Raw genomic sequence first — 19,149 nt, 5'->3', positions numbered from 1 at the left:
TCTGGAAGCAAACAGAGAGCTGAGGCAGAACTAATAAATAATGTGTAGAAACCAGACTCCAAATTTCCAGTCTGTTGGATTCCCACTAGATTTGATTAAAAGTAAAAGGACCAAAACAAGCCCAATCATTAAAATTAAAAAAGGAAGAAAACAAGACTAAGTCTGAAGACACAGCAAGGTTTTCTGTATTTCATGCTTCTCTGGGTTGGTACAGGTCACTGAGAAAACTACCAGAGACTTCTCATGCAATCCATAGCACTGGGCAGGTCCCTGCTACCCTGCCCCGGGGATCTGGTTCCTTCCCAGCCAAAGCACAAGCCAACATCTGAAACAACCAGGTAATCCGCTGGCTGAATTGAGGAGTCCCCGAAAACAGGACTCGCATCAGGGTCACCAACCCCTTAGACATCACTGCAGATAAAAGTGGACTTCAGGTGGGTGGGAAGTACAGACAGAGCAGGGACCGTGGCTTTTCATCGATCTCTTCGCTTTCCAAAGGATGACGTGTTCAGGCCAATTATTTGATGGTGTCAAGGCACCCAAATGTTAACAGCCCTAATATCACTGGTTTGCTTAGGTGACTGTATTTGTAAGTAAACTCAAGTGTTGAAAGCGTATATGTTCTTAGCTTTTTTTCCTATTTCAGTTTTGACATACTATGCTTTCATCTTGTAATGGAGTCAGTACATCCGTGCTTGGAATCTCGCACTTCTTTTAAGTTTACTAGTCTGGTATTCAAACTCAAATGAAGTCACTATAGATCCCATGTTAAGGGATTTGTTAGGAAAGTGTATTAAAGGCAGGGTCTTTTTAAAAAGGACTGTGATAACAGGAGCTTACAGGACTGGAACTCTGGTGTGTTTTTGTGATATAGTTGTTTATCAGGATTTATTTTGTAGGACAATGAGTAAATCTATGTTTCTAGCTGAATCAAACCTTCCCCTGGAAAAGGAGAATTAATCATCAGCATCTTTGAGCTTCCTTGTTATTTACAGCGTATTGTCTTGCTGTGAGTTGTACACAGTTGTAATGTGTGTCCTGCCATCCGTCGTAAACATGTTCATCTTCTGGGAGAGGCCACCACCCTCTTCAGCCTTGTGGGGTTTGTAGTACAGGCCATGCACTGTGCTGGGTCTGGGAGGTACGGAGATTAAACACACGTCCACACACAGGATTAAACACATGCCCTGTGTATGTGTGTGAACACACAGGAAATGTGTGTGTCACTATAGGTAGTGTCAGTGTTAACAAGCAGGTGCGTTGTGTTACACATTCAACGCTTGTTATTTTATCTACTCCTCACAAATGCCCTGTGAGTTAGGTATTTATGCCCACATTTTATAGATGTGGAAACTGGGGTTCAGGGAGAGACACATGTCATTTTGTCAGTCACAGCCCTACTAAGTGAAAGAGCAGGGATTAGAATGCTGGCTGGTCTGGTTCTAATCAGTGCTCTCCCGAGAAGCTCCAAGCCCATTGGAGGAGATGGGTCCTGGACAGGCAGGCAGATGGGGGCACAGCTCATGCATCTGACTCTTCAGTGACCCTGGATCAGTAGAAAGCATCCCTAGATACAAAAAGGGAAGGAGGTGTTATTGTAAATTCCACAGACTTGTAAAAGTAACATTATTTCTCTTTTCTCTTCCCCAAACAAATTCATTATACAACAAAACAGGCATTTCTTTAGCACCTTTGTAACTAAACTATAACTTTAAGACCTTAACTTCTTACTATTTGACTATTAAACAACGTGAAACTATATTAGGTAGCCATTATGTATGATTGTAATTCACTGCTTGATGACTAAATGCGTTCTTACTAGATAGCAACTGGAAAAAAAGAATAATACGAAAATTTGTTGGAAAATTTGTTGAAATATACTTTAGCCATTTGAGGCTAAATAATTCACTTCACAAAACCTATGAAGCCAGGGAATGGAGCTGCCAAAGACTGGTGCTGTGGGTCCTGGAATATTTTGTGTTAATGGGTGACATGGAATCAATAGAGTGCAATGAGAATTTTGTGAAATGCAGACATAAGCAAAGACAATTGTTCTTTAGTTAAAAATGCTGAGTAATACATCAGAGGCTATAGAAGATGTCACTTTAAGGGAAGGTTAGAAACTTAATCAACATGAGTTAGAAGCAGGCAAAGAGGAATTCAGCAAAAATGTTCTTCAGAAAAGAGATTTTGTCCTCCTACTCAAAAGTGAGATTAATATATCATCTAGACATGGCTAGATCTCGAATTCTTAACATATTGACCACTGAAGTCTTGAAAGTTTCTCAGAAACTAAAGAAATTTCAGTCTCTCTTTCTCTCTCTCTCTCTCTGTTTTTGAGACAGAGTCTTGCTCTGTCACCCAGGCTGGAGTGCAGTGGTGCCATTCTAGCTCATGGTAGCCTTGATTTCCTGGGATCAAGTGATTCTCCTGCCTCAGCCTCCTGAGTAGCTGGGATCACAAGTGTGCACCACCATGCCTGGCTAAGTTTTAGATTTTTTGTAGAGACGGGGTCTTGCTATGTTTTCTAGGCTGGTCTTTAACTCCTGGGCTCAAGTGATCCTCCTGCCTTGGCTTCTTAAAACCCTGGAATTACAGGCATGAGCCACCTCACATGCTCCACAGTGTCTTTATGGCATAAAAATAAGAGCATGCTTCAAACTCCAAATGTGTATTTTAATTCAATTCAGGAGATTCCACACACAGAGCCTGGCTTTGTAAATGCTCTCCTAAAATCTCAACTAAATTGAACTAACTGGGAGGAGAGAGGCCTGCCTGACACCCCAGGCGCCTTCCCTGGCATATTTTCATCCTTATGTCCACAGGGTGGGAGGGGCCGTGGCTGGCCGTGTCTCCAGTGGGAAGGGCTGGGCTGTGATGGGGCCTTCCCTGTGGCCTGGGTGTGGCATCAGCTGATGTGTGGGCTGCCTTGTGGTCCTGGGAAGGGCTGGGGCAGTGATGGGGCCTTCGCTCTGGCCTGGGGGTGGCTTCAGCCAACCTGTGGGCTGCCTTGCCATCCTGGCCTGTGACAGCTGCAGGGGTGGGAGCTCCAGGTGTGTCCAGTCCCCTCTCAGAAAGCACAGGGCATCTCCCGTTCTCTGCTTGTGTTCTGATGTTCACTATTTAGACAGCAGTAGCAAAAGGCTGCTGGGTATGTTAAGGTCCCTGCAGGCTGTCCCGTCTTGTGGGGCTCTTCCCGAAGGAGGTCTGCATTCCTCAATACTGTCTTCTCCAGCCTAGAAGCAAATATTTCCTAGCTTTTGGGAATTTTCCTGTTTTATCTACATTTCCCTTCAAAAGGGGAGCAGGATCTAGGTGGAGTTCGCTTGAATGTCAGACCGCACTGAGAAGAGCGAAAGTCTGCCTTTCCAGCTCTGACACCACAGTGCTGTTGAAACCTTAGGGCTATCATCAATAACAACCTTCAGTGGACTCAACAGAAGCACTGCCTCTGAGGCTGCAGCTCTGTTCTTGTGCTTCCATCTACCTGCCTCTGTCAGTCATTATTATTATTATTTTTTAGTTTTTATTTTTTTGATTCGGAGTCTTGCTCTGTCACCCAGGTTGGAGTACAGTGGCGTGATCTCGGCTCACTGCAACCTCCGCCTCCTGGGTTCAAGTGATTCTCCCGCCTCAGCCTCCCGAGTACCTGGGATTACAGGCACGTGGCACCACACCTGGCTAATTTTTGTATTTTTAGTAGAGACGGGGTTTCACCATGTTGGCCAGGCCGGTCTCAAACTCCTGACCTCAGGTGATCAACCCACTTCGGCTTCCCAAAGTGCTGGGATTACAGGCATGAGCGACCACGCCTGGTCTCTCAGCCATTATTGATCTTAGTTTTTAGATTTTTGCACTTGTGTTAGTTCCAACCATTTATTTTACTATATATAATATTCAGTTACAAATATATAATATTTCTAAATCGTTCACTGTGAAATAATTTTAGACTCAAAAAAGTTGGGAAGAAAGTATGGCGTTCCCTTATATCCTCCATCCTCTTCCCCTCAGGTTAACGTCTTGTCTAGCCACCTTACAACCATCAAAACCAGGAGCTGAATGATGATGTAATGCTATTAACTCCGCTTCAGACCAGTTCAGATTGCACCTGTTTTCCAGGAATGCCCTTTTCCGTGTTCTCGTGTTGAATCTCAGGTCCCATGTTGCAATCAGGTGTCCTGGCTCCTGGTTCCCCCCTGTCTAGGACAGTTCCTCAGGCTCTCCTCGTCTCTCTTGGCCTGGGTGCCTTGAAGCCATCTGTTTGTCACTTTGAAGCATGCCCCTCCATCTGGGTTTATCTGGTGTTTCCCATGATTGGGTCGGTGACTCAGTTTTAGCTGGAATACAACAAAAGCCATGCTGATATCTGATCACTGGGTTAAGGCAATGTCTGCCCTGTCTCTTCTTGGGAACGTTATTATTTTTCCCTTGGTAATTAGTAAATACTTTAGGACTTGGCAAGTCTCTTGTCCCCCCGCAGACCTGTGTGCTGAGATTTGAGGTTCAGCAGTGAATCTGGCCTGCAGCACTGATTTCTGAGGGGCTGGGTAGAGGATAATCTTCTAGTTCCCCCTTCCCCCTATGTTTGTTCTGCTGGGAGGCGCTGGCCTCTCCTCTGTGTACCTCCTCATTCAGCTGCTCGGCTGCATCCGTTTGGACTCAGGGATGCTGATTTTATTTTGTGAGCTGTTACTTTGCTCAAATTGTTCCAGCTCTGGCCTTTGGGAGCTCCTTCCGATTGACACCTGCTTGCTCCAGCGTGCGTGCCTGCATCTTCTTAGCAGCAATGTCTTATTTTCTGAGTCCGTAAAACATTCCCAACTCATCTTGTATTTTCTGCCCCAGTTCTACAATCCCAGAAGCCCTGGCTCCTGGACCAAGGGTGGCATCAGAGACTGTCAGTGTCTCGGGGAGCCGCGGGTCTTACACGCTCTGGAGACAGGACTGGGTGACATGTGGGTGCACACGGAGGCACACACTTGTACATCCGTGTCCACTTCTGCGTCTCACCATCTGTGTACTAGAATCTGATAGGATCCCAGTCCAGTCCAACTCCACAGGCTTCATTCAAGCCTTGCCCCTTTCCTGAGCTGTAACTCGGTTCCCCAGGGAGAAGCCTGGCTCTCATCTATTTTTTTTTTTTTCCTAATCCTAGTATTTACATCAAGCAGTTTAGAATTAGTAACTCATATCTCTGTGAGAAAGAAATGTGCAAACTAGAGTTCAGTGTTTCCTGCAATTAATTCCTTTCATCTTTAGCCATACAGTATCAAATCAAAATATTGCTTTCCAAAGCTACTGTATTTCTTTGTGTTCTGGGTGATAAGCAATTCATTTGCAACATCGTTATGTTGGTTTGTTACTGTTCGTATTTTCTTTTGGGTTCCCCTTGCTTTCACCCTGATGTTCCTCATTTATTTTGGGAAATGTGAAAGGCAGTGTGGTTGCAAGAGTCTGAGCTACAGAACTTGAGCCCAGACCTTCCCTCCTCCTCCCTGCTCACCTGCCTCCATGCCCCTTACCTGTCTCCTTCCCACCTACCCTGTCACAGGCGACCGAACTGCTGGTTACTTTTGCACGAAGGAGCAGAAACGTGTGCTTTCTTCTATCCTCCACTGTCTTGTATTAATACAAACTATTTTCACTTTAGTTTGGAATGAAGGAATTTGGTCATGTTTTGTAATCAAGTAATACGAAGGAGAGGTTTTGTCATATTGGGCTCATTTGTGTCTCAAACAACAATAATAATAATTTAAAAATCCCTGTATGTCCAAGTCATTGTCTAGGTAAGACAACAGTTATAATTAATTCAGCAACCAGATAGTCAAAGAAATGAACAGCTATTTTTGAGCACTAGGACGTGTTTGGCCCTCTTTTAAGTTGCTTGTTCAGGGGAAGCCAAATGAGAGGGCGTGGGGTCTAGGGTGAGACCCTGAAGCTGGGAGTAGGAAGCTGGAAACCAGCATTTGCCCTCAAGGTGAGCAGCCAGGGTTGCAGACATCAGGGACAGCAGGAGCCTCTGCTAATGGTTGTCCATGTTCTGTGAGTGACTTTGTCTGAGTTATATTGAGGGAACAGACTTAGAACCCAGTCCAAGAGAAGTGTGTGTGATGCAAGAGAAGCCAGGGTCAGGACACCAACATGGGCAGCTCGAGGCTGGGATTGGGGTTTAAGACAGGCTCCCGATCCCAAGCTCACGGCTACCTTTCTGCAGCTGCAGCTCAGGGAAGGGTAGTGTCCCAGCTGCAGGCTGTGGGGTCCTGGCTCAGGGCATCTCGCATGCGTGCATGTTTACCCAGATCCCAGGGTGGCAGCGGAGGCCGCAGCTGTGACGAAGGAGGTGGGGCTAGAAGCATGTGGGTTCTGAGAAGGGCACCAAGTGGGCCAGTGTGTGATCTGGTGTTCAGTGGACACCATTCCTTCATTACAGTGGTTTTTACCCTTTGTCACTGGCTGAGATTTGGGTTCAAGTGTTCTTTCCCCAAATTGTGTGGCTGTTGTAAAGAATCCCTCATTGAAGTAGAGGGTCACTTTTTAAACGTGAAACTTGAATGATAAGTCTCCAAAGGCCTAGGGCCGTCACCGTGAGGCCAGTGAAGCAGTTGTTTGCAGTGGGGCCCTTGTCTTCACTGCTGCCCAGCCAGTGTGTCCAGTTACACCAAAGCCAGGAGGCCGGTTGGACACATTTACGGCCATTTTATGAATGCTCGTGTGAAGGCGTACCTTTTTCCCTTGTCACCTATATAAAAATAAAATTATCATATGGTACATCTAGTTCTAGATCCTTGAGGAATCGCCATACTGTTTTCCATAATGGTTGAACTAGTTTACAATCCCACCAACAGTGTAAAAGTGTTCCTATTTCTCCACATCCTCTCCAGCACCTGTTGTTTCCTGACTTTTTAATGATCGCCATTCTAACTGGTGTGAGATGGTATCTCATTGTGGTTTTGATTTGCATTTCTCTGATGGCCAGTGATGATGAGCATTTTTTCATGTGTCTGTTGGCTGTATGAATGTCTTCTTTTGAGAAATGTCTGTTCATATCGTTTGCCCACTTTTTGATGGGGTTGTTTGTTTTTTTCTTGTAAATTTGTTTGAGTTCTTTGTAGGTTCTGGATATTAGCCCTTTGTCAGATGAGTAGATTGCAAACATTTTCTCCCATTCTGTAGGTTGCCTGTTGACTCTGATGGTAGTTTCTTTTGCTGTGCAGAAGCTCTTTAGTTTAATGAGATCCCATTTGTCAATTTTGGCTTTTGCTGCCGTTGCTTTTGGTGTTTTAGACATGAAGTCTTTGCCCATGCCTATGTCCTGAATGGTACTACCTAGGTTTTCCTCTAGGATTTTTATGGTATTAGGTCTAACATTTAAGTCTCTAATCCATCTTGAATTAATTTTCGTATAAGGAGTAAGGAAAGGATCCAGTTTCAGCTTTCTACTTATGGCTAGCCAATTTTCCCAGCACCATTTATTAAATAGGGAATCCTTTCCCCATTTCTTGTTTCTCTCAGGTTTGTCAAAGATCAAATGGCTGTAGATGTGTGGTATTATTTCTGAGGACTCTGTTCTGTTCCATTGGTCTATATCTCTGTTTTGGTACCAGTACCATGCTGTTTTGGTTACTGTAGCCTTGTAGTATAGTTTGAAGCCATCCCATTACTGGGTATATACCCAAAGGATTATAAATTATGCTGCTATAAAGACACATGCACACGTATGTTTATTGCAGCACTATTCACAATAGCAAAGACTTGGAATCAACCCAAATGTCCATCAGTGACAGATTGGATTAAGAAAATGTGGCACATATACACCATGGAATACTATGCAGCCATAAAAAAGGATGAGTTTGAGTCCTTTGTAGGGACTTGGATGCGGCTGGAATCCATCATTCTTAGCAAACTATCACAAGAACAGAAAACCAAACACCGCATGTTCTCACTCATAGGTGGGAACTGAACAATGAGATCACTTGGACTCAGGAAGGGGAACATCACACACTGGGGCCTATCATGGGGAGGGGGGAGGGGGGAGGGATTGCATTGGGAGTTATACCTGATGTAAATGACGAGTTGATGGGTGCAGCACAGCAACATGGCACAAGTATACATATGTAACAAACCTGCATGTTATGCACATGTACCCTACAACTTAAAGTATAATAATAATAAATAAATTAAAAAAAATAAAAATAAAAATAAAAATAAAAAAAATAAAAAAATAAAATTATCTTTCTTTTGTCTATAAGCAAGTTGCTAATTGTGTGAGTAGAACGGATCACCATCGGAATGGGACATAGTCCAGCAGAACATAAACGCCGCAAAGGCTAAAATGCCACCACTTCATGAAGCATTTGCAAGGTGACTTAGCGGCCCAGTGAGTTTCACCTGTTGGACAAAGCTGTGTGTGATGTGGCTGATACGGTGGAAACTTCACTAGCTTTTCTTCATGGCTCCGAGTCTAAACAGTGAGATTTCAGGAATGTTTGCAGTTTTACCCCATGGAAGAAATTCTAGTCTCTCTCTCTTTCTCACACACACACAAACACACATACACACACACAGAGCAGAGGTTTGAACATCTTCGTCTATACATCTAGGATGCAACAGGTTTGGCACATAATTTAGCTCTTTGAAGAAGACATATTTGAGTTAATGGAGATCAAGAAAACGCTGTCTTCTCCCTAACACTCACGTGGCATGTGGGAGGATGAGCTCACACAGGGGGATGAGCTCACACAGGGGGATGAGCTCACACAGGAGGATGAGCTCACACAGGGGGATGAGCTCACACAGGGGGATGAGCTCACACAGGGCGGCAGCGATTGTTGCATCCTCTCGGTGAGACTGACCAGCGTCAGCACAAACACAGCGTTTGGTGCAGGATTCAAGACACCAGGCATGACAAAAATCGTCCCCTTATCCACAAGCAGGGAGCTCATCACAAGTCCCCAAGCAGCGTCCAGGCTTTGCAGGGCAGGGAAGCAGGGTGGGGCCGGGCAGGACCGAGGGCCTTATTGATGTGTGGAGTCTCAGGCTGGAATTCTGCTCCATGGGTCTTTGTGTGTGCAGGAAGCACATATAGCCAAGTTGGCAGTGCCTGGTTGTGTGTGTGTGTGTGTGCATTTGTTAGAACTTTGACCCTCATCAGTTCCAACAAGAGAGGGTGACAAGATGACTAAGGCCCATCAGTGTTGGCAAAACAAGTTTTTCTGACTCTCACCAGAAGAATTCCACACCCTTGTTGAACCCTGTTTCCTTGGATGGGGTACATTTAGTCAATAAATGATTACAGCAGGCTCAGTTCCCCACTGATCTGTAATTTCCAATCCGCTGATTGGTCTGTGAAGTGTTCAGCTGTAAGTGCATATGGGCGGGGGGTTGGGGGGATGAAGAAGTCTTTCTTCATCAAGCTGTGATGTCCCTACAGTGTGTCAGTGTCTCTTTACCTTCAGGTCTCTGCACAGATGGGCTTTCTTGCTGCTGCTCGCATGCCAGGGTTTGGGATTGACTGGCTAATCCGCTGCTTGGTATATGTTCTGTGCAAGGTTTTTCTTTTCTGCAGAGCTGAGAATCACCGTGTAAAGTCTAATTTCCCTTTTGTACACAGGGATGAGTAGGTCTGAGTGCTGGAATGGCCCATCAGTCACTTTAGTACTGGCGACCTGCTGTGAGCTCACAGGACGGCCGGTGTGGCCACTGATGCTCACCTGCCCTTGGCCACACCACGGATGGAGAACCTGGCGAGTCCGTGTCGCCTGGAATGTGAGCGCCAGCCTGCAGCTTGCAAACATGGCACTGTCGGCCTGGCCGTCTCTGGCTTCTGAGTGCTGGGGTCCTGGGGTCCTGGCCTTATCGCTTCTCCTTCCCTCTCCTGCTCCCCACGCAGCCCCTGCTGACTGTGGACTGAGAGCAGCTGGGCAGAGCATGGGGCTGTGTTGCAGGGTCAGCCTTTGTGAGGCTCCCGGGTCAGCAACGTACAGAATTCCAGATGTGGGACTGAGATTCCTGAAGGATTGGCCGATCCGATTCTCCTGCTGCTTTCCGGGGAGGGGCAGCTCATGGGAAAAGGGAGATAATTAACATACTGTGAAGGGCTAAAGGGGTCCCTTTTACATTATGTGCGTTCTAACACCGTTTTTAAAAGTTTAGGTAGAAATCAAGTGCTCACACTGCCCTGCCTTCTAAGGCAGCACGAGCTCGTCCCTCATTGGCAACAGGGGAGGCCGACCTGATGATTGTAGACAAATGTGTATCAATTATGTTCCAGAGTTGCTTCAATAGATGTTGATCATATCTTCTTGGATTCCTAAAACAACCCCACATGGGCAGTGTTAGATCCTCCCTTCTCTGTCCAGGATCCGAGACGCTAAGTCTCAGGCCGAAGCCCATCCCACAAAACCATCCCTGGGAGCAGCCGTTCCGTCCTCTCTGGCTTAGTGTGCACCAGGATCCTGCTGTGCCCTCATGGAGCTCCCACTTGCTATCTGGACAAACTCGATTCTGACACACACTGCCGGCACCACCACCAGAGACCAGGACACAGAGCCAAGCATTTATTTTTACATATATACTTTTTGAGACAGGGTCTCACTCTGTCGGCCAGGCTGGAGTGTGATGGTGTAATCACAGCTCACTGCAGCCTTGACTTTCTCTGGCTCAGGCAGTCCTCCTGCCTCCGTCTCCTGAGTAGCTGAGACTACAGGTGCTTGCCACTATGCCCGGCTAATTTTTGTGTTTTTGTAGAGACAGTCTTGCTTTGTTGTCCAGGGTGGTCTCAAACTCCTGGGCTCATGTGATCCTCCTACCTCGGCCTCCCAAAGTGCTGGGGCTACAGGCATGAGCCACTGCACCTGGCCCAAGCTGTGCATTTATTATAGGCTTAAGATATATTTGTTGAAGGGAAGAATAACAGAGAAAAAGGCTATGATGGTGAGGAGGGCTGGAGAATTCTTTTTCCTGATGGAACTCAAGGCATTCTGGGTTGCCGGCAAGGGTAATGAAAGATGCCACAAGCACCACAGCTGGCTCTCTGTGCAGCTGACACAGCCCGTTTCCCTGAGCTCCAGCTGCTCTGGAGCTGGTGCCTGAGAGAAACGGGTCCACATTCCAGCTCTTGTGTGGCCCTGGAGTCAGTCCTGTTTTCATGCGCCCGTGACTACGACTTCCACAAATCTCTCAGGCTCCCTCTAAACTGAAGTAATGTTGGGAAATAACTTATACACATTTGTCTGCAGTAAACAGGTTGGCCTTATACGTTGCAGATATGGGAATCTTAGAAAGCAGGAATGGTATGAGCACCTTGTTTTTATCTAAACTTTAAAAAATTGTGGCATGATACACATACTGTAAAAGTTAACATTTTAACCATCTTTAAGGGTACTGTTCAGTGGTGTTAAGTACATTCACATCATTGTGTAGCCACCACCACCACCCAGGACCTTTTCATCCTCCCAAACCGAAACTCTGTTCCCATTAAACCCTCACTCTCTGTTCCTCTCCCCCAGCCCCTGGTACCCACAGTTCTACTTCCTGTCTCTGTGAATCTGACTACCTAAGCCCTTCATAGGAGTACATGTTTGTCTCTTTGTGACAAGCTTATTTTATTCAGCAAAATGTCCTTAGGGTTCATCCACATTGCAGCAGGCGTTGGGATTTCCCTCATGTATTTTTGGGCCACAATCTGTTGATCCACTCATCACCAATGGACGCTTGGGCTGCTTCCCCACCAGGGCTGTCGTGAACGATGCTACTAAGGATGTGGTGTGAAAATCTCTCTCCAAGACCCTGCATTCAGTTCTTCAGGGCATCTACGGAGAAGTGCAATTAATGGATCATATAATAGTTCTAGATTTAATTTTTTGAGGAACTGCCATACTGTATAGAATAATGTTAAGTCCATTATGTTGTGACAAGTATATATTAAATAATAATATACCTTTGAAAATTAAGATACATTTAATGTTAGAAGGTTTTCAGATCTGATTTACTGATGTGGTCAATACATTCATAACAGCCAGAATAATCTATTGTGATACTGGCATCAGCAAGTTAGAGAAGGCTGTCACAGCAGCAGGACATTGCCCCGTAGACATTGTGCATGTGACATGGAGACCCTAACTTGGATACGTTCCTGTTGCTATTTTAAAGAGATGCTAAGATCTCATCCAGTGAGCATATGAGAATCGGGGGAGTGAAGAGATGGCCTGGCTGCAGATATGTGAGCCGACGGAGAAGGATAAAGGAAAATACACTTTTGAGATTTTTGATGGCAAAGATAACCATCAACGCTCCCTCGACCTGTCTGGACAAGGTAAGAGAATTCTTCTTTAGCATTTAATAATCTCTATTTAGAAATCCATTTAGATGCTGAAGGGAGGGAATACGATATGAATACAGGAGACAATATGAATTTACGATTTTCATTTAGAGAAAATGAAAAAAATCACTTTATTCATTCTTTCAGTATATCAGTTTTCATGAACCAGATTCACTGGTAGAATATTTGAGTGAATAAATAAAATCTGAACACTGAAATGGTTACTAACATAAGAACTATTTCCTTACAGCTTTTGATGAAGCATTTGCAGAATTCCAGCAACTCAAGTAAGATTTGTGTATTTGGTTACTATGATATCATCCTGGGGGCAGTTGAGTCCCAGTCAATTTGGCTGCATGTGGGAATCTGTATGGAAGCCTGGGTGGCCCAAAGAAAGAGCCATTCCTGGGACAGAAGTGGCAATTTAAGCAATGCAGTATGTGGAGGGGTGGGCATTCTCCTAAACCAGAAATGCGTTTATCAACGGACTGTCCAGGGTCATCGGAACCCCGGATGAATTTCGAAAATCATTATTGTAAGAGTTGAAGAAAGAGGAAAGAAACACGCAAAGCAGCTTAACAGTCAAAGACAGGTTTATTTTGGAGAATAGACCTGAGTGGTGCTTCTGGCAGATTTCGGTCAGAAGCACTTTCTCTTACAGACTAAGGGTATTTAAAGGTTCTGGTTCAGGCTAGGAATGTTTCTGTGTGAAGGAGAGTTTTTTTGTGGGGTTGGAATGCCTCTGGTTGGAGGGGAGGTTATCTAAGGGTTGGAATGTTTTTGATTGGAGGGTAGGTTATCCCAAGGTTGGTATGTTTTTCGTTGGAGGTGTCATTTGTGGTTTATGGTCATGCTGACGTTAGCCTTTAAGCTGATGTTTTTGAGCTGGACTTAGGCGATTTCTAATCAAGGAAAACTTAAAATGGCGATGCTAGTCCAAGATGGTGATGCTGCTGCTGTCAATTATCATCAGTCTGCACATTACACAGAGCAACTTTTTAAGGAAAATTCAGGGGGTTTTCAAATGCACGATCGAGTTTTCGCACATCCAAAGCTGACCACAGTCCTTGGCCTGTGCTAGCTTATTTAATAAACATTTGTTGATTGGGTACAGGGATGAGCAAGATAGATCAGAAACTGACAAGTTCCAAAAATATCTCAAGTCTCTGGTGAATTTGTGGAAAAAAAAAAAATCTCTTCAACCTGTGAACTGGAATGCTAAACTTTTCTGTGGGTTTTAGCATCTGGATAATAGGGCATTTTCCACCTCAAAATGGGCAGTGGGAACCATCAGGAAAAAGCGATGATATCCATGCTGGGATCCTGTGATCTGAACGTGTTCCTCTAAGAGAATGCAGACGTATTTCCTTCTTTCTTTTGCTCTCATCGCTAGTGAGTCTCTCAGCTGTACATTTTGTTGGAAGTACTTTCTCATACTCTCTTTTTGTTCTCTCCTCTCTGTCCCTTTAACTTTTAGAGCTGCTGCTTTTGCAGAGAAGAGTAAGTACCTGTTAGATTGTAACCAGGATGGTAAATTGTTTTGGGTGGGGCAAAAAGGTCTATATTTTAGAGTACCAACTTTGTGTATTAAATAATAACCAGCAACCCCCCACCCTGATGTAACAATGCTAGCAACACTGCACCCTGTCCTGGAGCCCCACGTCCTGCACTACTGGTCCCTGCACTGCTTTTGGCCTTAGCCCCATCACCCCTCGGGCCCCCACTTTCACTCCTGTCCTCCGTCTTCCCTTGCAGAATCTGCAGCCCAGACACCCAGGGCCCTTTCACTTTTCTTTCCCTTCCCTTCCATTCCCTTCTCTCCCCTCCCCTCCCCTCCCCCTCCCCCTCCCTTCCCCCTCCCTTCCCCCTCCCTTCCCCCTCCCTTCCCCCTTCCCTCCCCTCCCCTCCCCTCCCCGCCCCCTCCCCTCCCCCTCCCCCTCCCCCTCCCTTCCCCTCCCCCTCCCCCTCCCTTCCCCTCCCCCTCCCTTCCCCCTCCCTTCCCCCTCCCTTCCCCCTTCCCTCCCCTCCCCTCCCCTCCCCGCCCCCTCCCCTCCCCCTCCCCCTCCCCCTCCCTTCCCCTCCCCCTCCCCCTCCCTTCCCCTCCCCCTCCCTTCCCCCTCCCTTCCCCCTCCCCTCCCCTCCCCTCCCCTCCCCTCCCCTCCCCTCTGCTCCCCTCCTCTCCCCCTCCCCTCCCCTCCTCTCCCCCTCCCCTTCCCTCCCCTCCCCTCCCCTTCCCTCCCCTCCCCTCCCCTCTGCTCCCCTCCTCTCCCCCTCCCCTCCCCTCCTCTCCCCCTCCCCTCCCCTCCTCTCCCCCTCCCCTCCCCTCCTCTCCCCCTCCCCTCCCCTTCCCTCCCCCTCCCCTCCCCTCCCCTACCCTCTCTTCCCTTTGCTTCCCCTCCATTCGCCTCCCCTCCCCTCCCCTCCCTTCCCTGTCCCTGTCCCTTTTTCTCTTCTCTTCTCTCTTTTTCTTTTTTTTTTTTGACAGAGCCTTGCTCTATCACCCAGGCTGGAGTGCAGTGGCGTGATCTCGGCTCGCTGCAACCTCTGCCTCCTGGGTTCAAGCGATTCTCTTGCCTCAGCTTCCTGAGTAGCTGAGATTACAGGCACCTGCCATCATGCCTGGCTAGTTTTTGTAGTTTTAGTAGAGACAGGGTTTCACCATGTTGGCCAGGCTGGTCTCTAACTCCTGACCTCAGATGATCTGCCCACCTCGGCCTCCCAAAATGTTGGGATTACAGGCGTGAGCCACCACGCATGGCCAGGAACCCTTCACTTTCTGCCCAACTCGGACAGACGCAGCTCTCCAGGCTTTCAGTCCTTGGTGAATTCTTCACCCTTCAAGACCGGCCCCTATCTCACATTTCCTCTGGAGTGTTTCACCCCCGGCCCCTTCACAGAGTCTATTATCTCCTCACCTACCTTCCCTTGGCTTTGGTTTATCCCTCAACTGTCAACATATAAATCTTTTTCTTTGGTGCTCTCTCTCCTGGGCATAAACTCCTCCCCATGTTCACCTTGGTACCCACTGCTGCTTACACGGCCCCCGCTCGGCGGGAACGCTCCACAGGTGTTTTCCCAACTGAGGCGCTTTCCCTTTCCCATTGCAGATCGTGGCAGGTTGATTGGCGGCTTGCCTGATGTGGTGACCATCATGGAAGGGAAGGTGAGGATTCTAAACTCGGCCAGGGTGGGGTGTCAGCGCGGTGCAGTGCACGCAGCCCCTCCTCTTGGGGCAGAGCAGAGGGAACCCAGCGAGGGGCTTCTGTGTCCTCACTCAGCCTGCAGGGAACCCAGAATCCCCCCCACTTTCCTGCCCCTCCTCGACGGCCTGGGATAACCCCTGTATTCTCCAAGGAAGGAATCGCGTAACATTCTGAATCCACAAACCTGTGGTCACAGGAACACATCGTGCCACTTGGGCACCTCAAGGCAGGTGCTGTGGCTATGGGTGTTTCTAGGCCCTCAGGGTCTGCCGGGGTCTGGTGTCACCTGCCCCTGTGGCCATTCACCCAGAGGAGCAAGTGCAGGACGAGGCGGCCACACCCGCCGTGGCCTGCCTGCCTGTGTGAAGGTGCAGGCCCCCTCTTCCCATGTGAGAGAACACAGCTTTTACTACACGGAAGAAGAAAATCGCTGCTCCCACTCTCAAGGTCACTGTGGAACACATGGTGGAAGCCGCTTACTGGAGTGTAATTTGTTGCCTGTCAGGAGAATTATTGATATCTAATTGATACTTCTCTGGTTGCTTCAGTGGGTCTAACTCAACGTCACAGGGACAGAGATACTTGAGAGAATTTTATTAGGCCAGAAGACAAAAGTGTATAGACTTTTTCTTTAGCAGTTAAAGGAAAAGCCTAGAGAGCCTTGAGATGTCATCTTAGGATGTAATTGAGAAATTAGCAATCGTTTCACTTTATCCTAGGCTGAAAGCATATTTTAACTAAGCTTCAAGAATGCATTTTTTTTTGCCTCCGGTTTACCAGTTATAAGACAATATATTCATGGGGTCCGCCAGAGGAACTGGTAAGAGGGACCCATACGTCTAAATAGAAAGGAATTTGGGAGCAGGCTGGATATATCTACTATAAAACATAGAGCTTAATTAAATTACTTTCAAATTAGTTAATTGACTTAGGCTATGGGTAAAAGCTGAGAATAAATAGGACATGTGCTCACTGATTTTTTTATGAGCTCCCCTGTGACACAGTGAACCTGTTCCCTACTGTCCTCTGGCTGCTCTGTCTAGAGTGGTGCTTATGTACATAAAGCCTTGTTGCTAAACAAACAATTGAAGGACCAGTATGTGTCACTGAGTGTGACCTGGAGCACGCCGTCTGAGGCGGTGATAGGACTTTCCCTTTTCTAACTCTTCCTTCTCCACCAACCTCTTCCTTCCGAAGACCTTGAATCTCACCTGCACGGTGTTTGGAAACCCCGACCCCGAAGTGGTTTGGTTCAAGAACGACCAGGACATCGAGCTCAGCGAGCACTTCTCGGTGAAGGTGGAGCAGGCCAAGTACGTCAGCATGACCATCAAAGGCGTGACCTCTGAGGACTCGGGCAAGTACAGCATCAACGTGAAGAACAAGTATGGCGGGGAGAAGATCGATGTGACGGTGAGCGTGTACAAACACGGGGAGAAGATCCCGGACGTGGCCCCACCCCAGCAAGCCAAACCCAAGCTCATCCCGGCGTCTGCCTCGGCGCCAGGCCAGTGAAGGCGTTTTCCCGGCCTGGAGAGGGGAAAATGTGCTTGGCGGAGACAGGAGTGCTGTGTGCTTGTTCCAGAGGAGCAGCCGGCGTCCGAGCGGCGTCCTGTGTGGGCCGGTAGTTGATCACACATTGTGCTTTTGATTTTTGCGTTTGGTGATGATTATACCCGTCTAAGGGAGAAAGCTAACATTTTCCACAAGACAGAACAACATGTTTACACGAGGGTAGACGGCAGGCACCTGACAGAGAGGGGGTTGGCAGATTACACACTAGCATTTGCACGGGTGTGGGCACATGGGCGTGGCACCCGGACGTGTGGAGCATGTGGCGGTCTGTGTGAAGCCACCGAGAAGCTGCCGTGCTGCTCTTTGGGAGCTGCGGGATCTAGCAGCTCTGAAATCTTGGCTGTGGAGCCTTTGAAGCATGTGTTACCTGGTTAAGCTTGTTTTTTCTTGCTTTAGGCAAATAAAACTTTAAAAATCACCTTGTTGTGGTTTTCCTGTACCAAATCACACCTACCTGCACCTGCTCACCCTCCTGGCTTGTTTAATTATGGGGTATCATGCACTTTCATGGCTGGTGGGGTGCAGACAGCGCACTCACACTCCAGAGGGCAGGGCATGATGAATCACACCTCCAAAGCCCCTCCGACCTGCGGGGCAGGGCTGCCAGCCCCAAGCGGCACCCAAGACAGCACCAGTCTTAAGAAGTGTGCGTTTTGTGCAAGGCTTAGAAAGGTCACCTAGTGATTATACCACAGGGAAAACAAAATGCATAGATGGCTCTGTTCTTTTTTAGTGTGCTAATGAATTAGGAAGGGATATCAAAAGAAAAAAGGCACTCGTTTGGAATGATCACTGTAGTAGCCATGGAGGAAAAATAAAAACTTGGCGGCCTACACAAGGCCTCTTGGTGAAGTTAAAAAACATGTTTAGGAGGAACATACCCTCTCTTTGAACTTTTTCTTCCTTTGGAAAGAGGCTGAAATTCTTCTGGCATAAAAATCCCATTTCAGTATTTTAGTTTTATTGTTGCTTTATAACAGGAAAAGCTTTGATAATTAAGAATGTTTTACCTTTCTGTCTCATTAAGGGCAATCCAAATTTTACGAGATTTTGTTATATTTTTCTAAGGTAATAATACAAATCCTGAGAATTAAATATGTCCCCAATAACATAAAGCTGGCTGAGCTGGTTTCCATGGCAGTAAAGTGAGTGTCAGCAAGAATTTTATTTTTATTATTTCTCCCTTCTCTGTCAAGCAGGTGAACTTTAGCGGAGTTTGTTCTTACTGCCTGGTGGAGCCGCATTTTCCAAAGCGGCTTGGCGAGGGTAGGCACAGACAGACTTGTCTCCATTTGACCTTGATTCAGGTAAACAGATTTTGTTTATTTTCCAGTTTAAACAGTCATTTTTGTTTAGCAATTGTGGTTCATGGGAAAGAATTCAAATGGTTGTGAATTTCTTAAAGCCATATATACTATTTTTAATAGATCCCCTTTTTGAGCAGTTTTAGGTTCACAGCAAAGTTAAAGGGAAGGTAGAGATCTCCACTCCAGCCCCTGCCCCAACCACAGCTTCCCCCACGACCAACACCTCCCACCAGAGGGGTGTGCTTGTTACACCCACTGCACTCACACTGACACATCACCATCGCCACGGGGCAGAGTTTACCCTGGGCTTGCTCTTGGTGCTTGCTACAACCGCTGCACCCACACTGAAGCCTCACCACTGCGGGGGGCTGGAGTTTACCCCGGGCTCACTCCTGGCGCTTGTTACAACCACTGCACACACACTGAAGCCTCACCACGGGGGGGGGCTGGAGTTTCCCCCGGGCTCGCTCCTGGCGCTGTCGGCTCTGTGGGTTTGGTTGGGTGATCGGGACTCATGTCCACCACTGTCGCATCATGCACAGTCTTTTCTCTGCCCTAAAAATCTTCCCTTCAACCCCTGAGCATTTTACTGCCTCCATAATTTTGAGTTATAATATTTTTTAAATAAGTTATTTTTTTTAACGAATAGTCTCAGACATGCAGCGAAGTGTCTTTACAACAGTGCAGAGAGCCCCAGTGGACTCCACACAGTCTTCCTGTTGTTCACTTCTCGTGTCCCCGTGGG

At 47.1% G+C, this 19,149-nt stretch overlaps 1 protein-coding gene across 1 annotated transcript in view; it reads left to right on the top strand.

The window, feature by feature from the left end:
* Positions 1-17,515, top strand: part of LOC105491891 (myomesin 2) — a 100,541-nt gene extending 83,026 nt beyond the window's left edge. Inside the window, 6 exon segments of the mRNA XM_071068671.1 lie at positions 12,151-12,191; positions 12,194-12,313; positions 12,570-12,606; positions 13,797-13,819; positions 15,427-15,482; positions 16,720-17,515. Coding sequence (XP_070924772.1) covers positions 12,151-12,191; positions 12,194-12,313; positions 12,570-12,606; positions 13,797-13,819; positions 15,427-15,482; positions 16,720-17,037 — 595 coding nt within the window. The 3' untranslated portion in view covers positions 17,038-17,515.
* The last annotated feature ends 1,634 nt before the right edge of the window (positions 17,516-19,149 follow it).

The sequence above is a fragment of the Macaca nemestrina genome, chromosome 8 (assembly GCF_043159975.1).
Source record: "Macaca nemestrina isolate mMacNem1 chromosome 8, mMacNem.hap1, whole genome shotgun sequence".
NCBI lineage: Eukaryota > Metazoa > Chordata > Mammalia > Primates > Cercopithecidae > Macaca > Macaca nemestrina.
Note: the sequence above shows the minus strand (reverse complement) of the source record. Positions and strands in the feature narration are given on the sequence as shown.